Source organism: Arachis ipaensis, chromosome B01, assembly GCF_000816755.2.
Source record: "Arachis ipaensis cultivar K30076 chromosome B01, Araip1.1, whole genome shotgun sequence".
In the NCBI taxonomy this organism is placed as follows: domain Eukaryota; kingdom Viridiplantae; phylum Streptophyta; class Magnoliopsida; order Fabales; family Fabaceae; genus Arachis; species Arachis ipaensis.
The window spans coordinates 4,246,764-4,256,235 of NC_029785.2; the positions used below are offsets into that span (position 1 = coordinate 4,246,764).

The window sequence follows — 9,472 nt, forward strand, 5'->3', positions numbered from 1 at the left end:
ATTCAAAAATATTTTTAATTTGAAAATAAAAAATAAAATGTATGACTTAATAAAAAAAAATTATCAAACAATAAAAAATACAACCTTAAAATTTTGACTATATTTTTTAATTATTACTAAAGTTTTATAACCGTCGTAATTACTGTAATTACAGTTACCATGCAATATAATTCATCTATCATATACTAGGTATTTTATGTGGAGATTAGATTACATTTATCCATTTTCTTTGTCAACAAAAGATTTGTAATTGTACGCTTAAAGAGAGATACTAAAAACAAATAAAATAGTTTTCTTACTAAATAACAAGGGTCTTTTTAATATAAAAAGACATATAGTGTTTTAATAATAATGTTTTGATAATTTAATTCCCAAATGCTTAATTTACTAATAAATTAATTAGTATCCTATTATTATGTTTTTTTAGTAAACCTATTAATTATATCAAAATTGAATATTAAAATATAACATCCTTGCTAGCAAAGCACTTAAAATGCTAAGCTAAGTAGGATATTACTGTTTAGTTAGAAGTGTACTAGTCCTAATGACCTCTCAAATTAAACACGCGATAAAAAAAAAAAACACACACACACACACAAATAAAAAAGAGGTAAATGTAATTAGAAAAAGTATAGGTAAATAATGAAAATATTAAATAATATGAACAATAGATATCTATTCAGATGTTCATTTCACTAGGTGTACGGATGATTATTTTAATATTAAGATTTAGGTGAGTAATTTGGAGGTGTAGTATGTTTTTATTTGATTGGTAGTTGTTCATGTTGTTCAAGATAGTCATTGTTTACCTAGCACTCCTCATGTAATAATTCATGAGGAGTGCTAGGGGGCAGCAACTTTTGTATTTTGTAACCATCAATTGACCATCAATAATATTTTTAATGGTGTGGAATCATTCAATTTTCTTTTGATGGTTAAATGCTAGCTAACTTTTTAAAAAGTTTCTGGTGCTAGACTTTTTCATAATTCATTAAGCACATAACACACGTACATAATACCATAACAGTCTCATAGTTTAGGGTAAAGTACTAAATTGGTCCCCTAGGTTTGGGCGTAATTCTGTTTTGGTCCTTAAGGTTTAAAGTGTTCTATTTGAATCCAAAAAAGTTTTATTTAGCATCAATTTAGTCCATAGTGAGGTCAAAATTAAATAATTAACAAAATGTCCTACATAACAACAATTCAAGAACAAAATCGATAATATGGAGAACAAGTACAAGCTCCAGAGGCACAAAATCAACCATTGATGCATCAATACATTTATTTATTATTTTCTTTAGTTTTATAGAAAATATTTTATTTATATTATAAAAAAATAATAAATAAATGTATTGATGTATCAATGGTTGATTTTATGCCTCTGGAGCTTGTACTTGTTCTCCAGATTATTGATTTTGTTCTTGTACTGTTGTTATGTAGGACATTTTGTTAATTATTTAATTTTGACCTCACTGTGGGACTAAATTGATACTAAATGAAACTTTTTTGGATTCAAATAAAACACTTTAAACCTTAAAGACCAAAACAGAATTACGCTCAAACCTAGGGACCAATTTATTAGTTTACCCCGTAGTTTAAATACAAACGTTGCAAATGAAATATGAAAATACTTAAAATAACTAGGGTGCGTTCATATATCTCATAAGCAGAAGGTTTTTGGTTAATATTGGTGAGTGAATGCTTAGAAGGGTCCTTTTCAAAACTAACAGTTTCACCAAATTTCTATAGTTTAAAAAGTCACATAATGAGAATTAAAACGCAATTCTCAGTATAAAAATTAGTGAAGTATATCAAATATCATTTGCTCTGTTGCTCATGAATTGGTCTTGATTATTTTACACACATATATTCAACTGGGTATTATCACATTAAAAAAGAACATAATTAGATCACTTAAAATGTTTTGTTTAATCAATTCATGAAAATTAAACTCTTATTTTGATTTCAAATTACGGAAAGCGTTGCAATACCATAGCAAGGAAAAAAAAAAGAAAAAAGAAAAGAGAAAACAAAACAAAACAAAACAAACATAAACGAGATCTATAGTTTTACCAAAACTGCCAAACAACTGAGATAAGTAAGGACCACTAAAGATACTTACAATCAATCACATGTTCGAATTTTCTTTTATTATATTAATTTTTTAGGATAAATCTTTATTTTATTGGAGCTCTTATTTTCCATAAAATTTTGTAGAGAAGAAACAGAGAAAATGAAAACAATACTCTTGTTTCACCTGTCTTTTTCAATATATACGAGAACCCAAAAAAACGCAGCATTTCTGTACTCAGTAGTCACCGACACCTTATTTGAAACAGAGGAGAGGAAAGGGGAAAAAAAATGAAAACAAAGTATTATTAAATCCAGAAATGTGGTGATTCGTGGTAGAGAGTGCAGAGAAAATGATGATGTGTTTGGGAGAGAATTTCAGTATGATTCATAGAATGATGAATTATAAAACCAAATTGGGTTGGTCTAGTGGTTAGTTTACTAGTCCGTTTAAGTAAGTATTGGGTTGAAATTCCACCTTTTGCATGCAGCAATCCATTGGCCAGCAATAAACTCTTGAGTGGAACTCAGTACTGCGACGGATTAATCTTTTACTTGTCGAATTGGAAAATACCGTGAGAAATTAAAAAATGATGAATTATAAAAATGATTTAATTACTAAGCTAATTATTTATACTATCATTGTTCTAACTATCAAATAAATATCTTCGCACCTTGTAACCAACCTAACAAACTAAACAAACTTGCTGACTAAGGACCAGTTTGGCTAAACTTCTAAAATAAGTTCTTTTGAAAAATGAGCTTAAAATATAAAGACTTTTATTAATAACAACTTTTAAATAAGTTATTTTGTATTTAGAAAGTTATTATAGAAGTCCTTGTTTTAAAGTTGTGCATTAAATAAGAGTGATAAAATAGCTTTTAAAAATAGGAGAAGACACATTTTTCAACTTCTTTAAAAACTCTTAAATAACTTTTTGAAAAGTTAAAAATTTATCTAAAAAATTATACCAAACACTATTAATGTAACTTTTTATAAGTCAAAAGTAAAAAAAGTAACTTTTGGAGTTTTTTAAACGGACCCTAAGCAAAACTAACTAACTAACTAATTTGCTGACTCAACTACACCTAAATTACAGTTTATTAGTTACCTATATTTTAGTAAACATACAACTAACTCCGTTACAACTTGACTCAACTACTACTTCAACAATGTTGCACTTGCAATATGAGACCATGATCCTCTGTTTGATGTATAATTAAACATTATGCATTAACTTCAATGGATTATTAGAAATAGTTTTCTGTTTTTTACTTTCTGCAGGGCTTTTTTGAGGATGGTGTTTAGAATTTTTATCTAAAATTAAGCAATTGGAGGCTTGGATTTGGAGGTAAATGGAGAGTATAAAAGGATTTTAGTGATTTTGGAGCTGTTTTGTAATTTTGGGTTGATCTTTGACAAGAGTTATTCCCGAATTTGTAACATGTGTGATGTTTAGGGATTAATGTACAAAAATAAAATTTTCAGGGCTAATTTTGAAATTTCAGGGTCAGTGCTGATCTGGCAGTAGAGTAGAGTTGAATTTGCAAAGGTTGTGAATTGTGATACAAGATAACAAGAATGACACAATACTCTTTAATATCTACAAACATGATATGATGTTGAAGCGAAAAAAATGTTACATAAACACTACAAAACAGTAACCAAATCTGTCATCATCTAATTGTGTATTGGTCTTTTACTCAAGATGAGCTATAATTTAATTTCATCCGTTATGGATGATGAGAATAATTTAATTTTTATTATACATAATGAATAATAATTTAATTTTATTTGCTTTAATTCTATAATTAATAAATTTAATGACCATCATAATTCACATAATTATTAAATGCTCATAAGTCGTAATATTAATATTATTTATAATTTAATTTTTATATAATATACCTTATCTCTAAATAGAAATAAGTTTTAAGTTCTAAATTATTTTACTATTCTAGTATATTTTTCATGCTTACTTGAACATTATATTGTGTCTTTTACAAGTATTTACTTTTCGTATTCTTTATCTTTGTCAAAATATACATATTTCGGAGATGAAGAGACATGCTCGATCCCTCTAAGACGAGATATACTTTAAAGTTATTACCGTATAAGAACATGTATAAATACATGTATTGTTAACTTATTTTTAATATATATTTTATATTTTTACATATACAGTTAATTTAGTAGCTAACTTGTATGTATACTTAGAATAGTTAGTTGTACTGATACATGTATGTCTTTGATTAACAAAATTCAATTAAATAAATAGTTTAATTTAATACACTGTAGTGTAAAATAATTTATATAATGATATAATTATATTTATTCTTTTAAATAATTATTCACGTAATAACATAATTATTTTTGCTAATATAACATTATGTGATCGAATACATGTATAAATATGCTTTATATGTGAAAATGAAAATGAGTTTGTTACCGTTGTTGAAATTCAAGTCTAAAGTAGTGTTTGTTTTTAGAAATTGAATTTGAGAGTTGAGACTAAGAGACAAGAATTTAGTATTATATTTGATAACCAGATAATATAACTAAAATTTTAATTTTAAGATATAATTTATATAATTTAAATAATATTAATTTAGACGGATTTAAAATTTAATTCACTATTTTTCAGTCAAATTAATTTGTCTGACCTAATTTTGACAAAAATAACATAATTTAAGTGATTATATGTGTTAAATTTTAATTATTAAAAAATATTTAAAAAAAAAAGACGTTTTCTGCGTCTTTATGGAAGCATCCCCCTTCTCCCTTTACCTCTATTTTTTTCTTAATCCCTCACCTCACTACTCCTACCAAATAAGATACTAAAACATAATTTAGTAAGAATAAATTATCATTTGTACCCATGAAAGATGTAGACGCTGATAAATGTATCCATATAAGAATAAAACGACAATTGTAACCACGAAAAATAGTTTTCGTGTGTCAAAAGCACCCTAACAGACCAATTGCGTAACCAAATATTCTTGGCACGAGGCTATCTTCCGTAGTTACAACTATGATTTTATTCTTATATAAATACATTTGTGGGCATCTATATCTTTCCTGAATACAAATGATAATCTATTCTTATTATTATACACTTTACACCAAACATAGTATTTGTTTCTCCATCTCAATTTCTGTTTCAAATGGTACCTAAATTCTTTCAAAAAAGAAAATTGAAGCCGTAAATTGTATTTTAACCCCAGAATTCCCCCATTTTGCAAATTCTACCCTCTAACGGGGATTCAGGGGATTCGCACACCACAGCACCAATCCACGAATCGGAGCTACACCCTCTTCTCCTTTTGACGATCTCCCTCTGATCTCTCTCTCACGCACACTGTGTCATAAAAGGTTCAAACTTTACTCTATCTTAGACACTTACACCATTTTTTTCATCTCTAATGTTCATGTTTTCTTTCCTTCAATTGTTTTTTATGCTTTCTGGTTTCTACACTATTTTCAGTTTTCTTAAGCATTTCATTTAATTATATTGGAATTCTTGATAGTTCATTGGATAGTTGATTATTCTTGAAATTTGGTTACCTTTTTGGTCATTGCCAGGTGCCTGTTTGTCCTTTGGTTCCGGGTAATTTTCTTTTGTTATTGTTAATGTTTAATGATCAGTTTTGCTTCAATTTGGTTATTTACTGATGTAATTTTGGCTCAAGTGGTGATTTTGTGGTAATTGGAATCGGTTCATACTTTTCATTGCTTTGTTTTTGTGGTTTTTGCATATGTAATGTTGAACTGGTGGATCAGAGAGACTGCAATATATGTGAGAATATGTGGTTTATTCTTTTGCCATTGGAAGAGAAATTTGTCTTGATAATAGATTCATAGAATAATAGTTTGATATTGATAATTACTATTGTGGAGTAAGTAACTTGCTAATCTGAAACTCAAAATGAAAAATTGAGGGATTCGATATTTATGTCTCCTTTGCAAGTGTACTGAAACTATGTATATGAAAAAATATTTTAGCATATGGCTTCTTTGTGATAATTTATGTATAGGTTCTGAATGATTAAGTTGTTCATTCTTTTCATAGCTGTAAAATATGTTGAAGTGAAGATCACAAATAACAATCTTAACCTTTGGCATAATGAGAATAGTCCCCTTTGGTAGCTTTGTTCGCTTGGTTAAATCGGCAAGCAATAGGGACCATGAACTGGCTTTAGGTAGGGTTAGACTCCTCATTGATTTTTCTTATGGAACTTGAAATTGATAGATTGTGATCACAACTTAACAGTAAAAAGGGGGAAAAGATAGCGTGTAGAGAACACAGCTGAAAATTGAGACAAATGGTGAAGCTATATTTTCTGTTTTTGCAATTGATTACGCTTTGATGATTAGATCAATACAATTTGATCAGTTTAAACTTAGTGTGACTCCTTGTTTAAACTTAAACAATCCTGTCCTCTTCACATGATAAAATTTATATCTATGTGTTGTTTGTGGCTGTATCATAGCATCTTAAGCATATACAATCTTGGCATATATTGAGATTCTTTAACTTTTAGTATATTTTGACAGGTAAAACCAATTTTGAACTTTACTGTAGATGCAGGTGATAAAAATATAATTACTGACCCTGCTTGGCATTTCTTTTTGTTTGCTTCGCAGTTGTCTTGTTTATAAATTCCGGGTTTTTTTACCGGCTTTCATTCGTATTGGTATTTATTAGGACTTGGTGAAGACTCATGTCAGCTCCTAATGAGGAAAACTTGTCGTCACATTCCCAGGTGAGTTTTTTCAGTTATGAGCAAGCATTTCTTATGTTTGCAATTAATTCTCCTATCACATTTCACACTCCAATAAACTCTTATTTGAAATCATGCTTGTGCACGTTTATGTGCTCACTTTAGATTTAGGAAGCAACTTTGAGCTAAGTTCTGGGACTGCTGTCATTTTGTTTTTCATTGTATGTTAAATCGATAATATATGGATGATTTGTATTTCTTTCCTCTTCACATTAACCGCTGTAAAGATTTTTAGGATCCATAGTGAAGAGAAATATTGTCTGTCCAGAATTCACAGGGTATTTGTCTTGCTATGAGCATGGTAACCTAATAAATCAAGAAAAACTGGGAATTGATCGAGTTGTGGGTTATTATTGTTCTTGATCCAGTGTGTTTAATCTTCTGTTTACAATGCTGAAGATGTTTTAATATTTTCCTAATGTATTGAATTGCTTATCCTTGCATCATCTGCAGAATCAATTTTGCATACTGTTGTGACATTTTACATCTATGTATTTTATATGCAATTCAAGACTTTGAACTTCAATTAGATGGATTATCTACCTTGACTGTTTATCTAGACTCCAAAGATTGAAATCTAAATCTTGCCGGTGTTAATGTGATTTTAAACATTTTATATCTAATGGTAGCATTATTTTGTTATTATTTTTGGTGAAAGATTCAGTGATGCTTCTAGTGTAAAAGCTAATAATCTTGAACAGCAAACCTTTGAATATGTTACATATTTTTCTTTTAGAATAAAGATGGAGAAAATCGTGAATGCCACTTTTCATTCCATTTTTTGTTATCTTAGTTGAGCAACATGACATAAACACTGACGTTAGATGATAAGCATCAAGCAATAACTCCTGTTTTCATTTTTTTCTTCCTTCACAAAATCCTGAAAACAGAAACCAGTCAGGCCATGAATTTCCATGATAGTATCATTTCTTCTTGTTGTGGGTTGTCTCCCATATGCATGTTCTAAAGTAATTTAGTTGTGTCAGGGAATTGAAACATTAAGATTTATCAAATAATACATTTTTCTCCACTTATACTTTTTCATGCTTCTTTCATTTTGCAGCTCTCATCTCATTTCTTCGCGGATCTCCTTGATTCCATTATAGTCGATGTAGCATCAGAGTGTCACAGAGTAGCAAGGTTGGGCCTTGATTCTAATTTGGAAGAAGAAGATGAAGAATTGAAGTTGTCTGCACAAGCTAGGGTAAAGGTTGCCGATCCTAGCAATAGTAATGAAGCAAATGGCAAGTATGTGGTTGACATATTCGGACAAAGTCATCCTTCCGTGGCAAGTGAAATATTCGAATGCATGAATTGCGGCCGATCCATCATGGCCGGAAGGTTCGCCCCTCATTTGGAGAAGTGCATGGGGAAGGTGATTATTTTATCTCTTAGAACTTTTTTTGGTTTTGAAAAAAGGTGAATTTAAAACATGATGATTACATAGTTGAACACTAATTATGTATAGTCCTCTATTATCAAGACTGTTCAACACTTGTTATATCTTCTTCAAAATGAGATGAAAGATAATATACAATTAGTTGTTAGTGAGAAGTACATTGGTTTTTTTTTGTTTGTCTCTATTTCGTATCATGAAAAATGCTTCTTCTCTGCTCCACCTCAGGGTAGGAAGGCTCGTCTCAAAGTAACAAGAAGCAGCACGGCCGCTGCCGCGCAGAACAACCGGTACTCCCGAGGCAGTCCTGTTTCTACATACTCACCATATTCAAATCACTCTAGCAATAACAGCATGAACCGGTTGCCAAATGGAACCTCCAATTTTGCAGGTGAGGAGCACTCAAATGGGACATTCGAGCCGTGACGAAGTGAGTGAGCATGGAGCAGTGATGTGGCAATGGCTGGCAGGCATGCATGCATGCATGGATTCAGGCTTCCATATCAGCAGTATCATCATCATCATCATCAACTTGGCTTTGCTGGAACACAGCATCATGATGATGTATACGGAGAAAAGGAAAAAGAAAATGGTACTTGTAATTTATATTGGAACTAAGCAATGACAATTTTATGGTAATAAAACATGGCTCGTAGTTTAGTTAATGTATGGAGAAATTAATAGATTGTGATGATTCTGGATTACTGGTGTCTGGTAAAGCAATTGATCAATAATAGCCCGTAGCCCTCGATGTGTACAATTATTTTTTAAAAATAAAAATTTCCGTTGCCGGGACTTGAACCCGGGTCTTTCGGGTGAGAGCCGAATATCCTGACCAACTAGACTACAACGGATTGATGCTTTATTGCAACATAGGTGCTATATATGCGCTACTTCATTTCGTTCAATACTCAATAGATTAAATTTGGATAAAAGTGGTAGATCCTAACATTTCTCTTAACTTAATGTTTCCTAAGTAAAAGATAACTCCGATATATATCATCATATCAATTAAATATTTTTCTAATAAACTATTTTACGTATACGTAAAAAAAAAAAATAATAACGACAAAATAAATAAATCACATAAATTATATATTAAAATATAAAATATACATTAAAAATGTGTAAAATAACATATGTATATATAAATAAATATTCAATAATTAATTTTTAGTATATATATAATATTTTTTTAATAAAATATAATAAATTTTACTTTGA

At 29.7% G+C, this 9,472-nt stretch overlaps 1 protein-coding gene and 1 non-coding gene across 10 annotated transcripts; one reads left to right on the plus strand and one right to left on the minus strand.

Moving 5' to 3' along the window:
* On the plus strand, positions 5,289-8,997 carry LOC107648707 (SAGA-associated factor 11 homolog). Of its 9 annotated transcripts, none has more exons than XM_016352610.2 (6): positions 5,296-5,443; positions 5,654-5,678; positions 6,626-6,659; positions 6,777-6,834; positions 7,916-8,227; positions 8,477-8,991. In XM_016352610.2, the coding sequence occupies exons 4-6, from the start codon at positions 6,793-6,795 to the stop codon at positions 8,672-8,674; spliced, it is 552 nt and encodes a 183-aa protein (XP_016208096.1). In that variant the 5' UTR covers positions 5,296-5,443; positions 5,654-5,678; positions 6,626-6,659; positions 6,777-6,792; the 3' UTR covers positions 8,675-8,991. The 9 variants fall into 9 exon arrangements, with proteins under 9 accessions (XP_016162226.1, XP_016161813.1, XP_016162017.1 ...); XM_021116184.1 differs by lacking the exon at positions 5,654-5,678 and adding an exon at positions 6,141-6,270; XM_016306740.2 differs by lacking the exons at positions 5,654-5,678; positions 6,626-6,659 and having other exon boundaries at positions 5,289-5,443; positions 8,477-8,538; positions 8,640-8,997.
* Positions 9,030-9,102, minus strand: TRNAE-CUC. The gene has a single exon. It is a non-coding gene; the product is annotated as a tRNA-Glu (tRNA).

What these genes read in the sequence shown, in the direction of transcription:
- LOC107648707 (XM_016306327.2), top strand. Translation starts at nt 6,793, where the DNA reads ATGTCAGCTCCTAATGAGGAAAACTTGTCGTCACATTCCCAG. An exon ending in ACTTGTCGTCACATTCCCAG is followed by an intron (nt 6,835 to 7,915) that starts GTGAGTTTTTTC and finishes TTCATTTTGCAG; the next exon opens with CTCTCATCTCATTTCTTCGC. An exon ending in TGGAGAAGTGCATGGGGAAG is followed by an intron (nt 8,228 to 8,476) that starts GTGATTATTTTA and finishes GCTCCACCTCAG; the next exon opens with GGTAGGAAGGCTCGTCTCAA.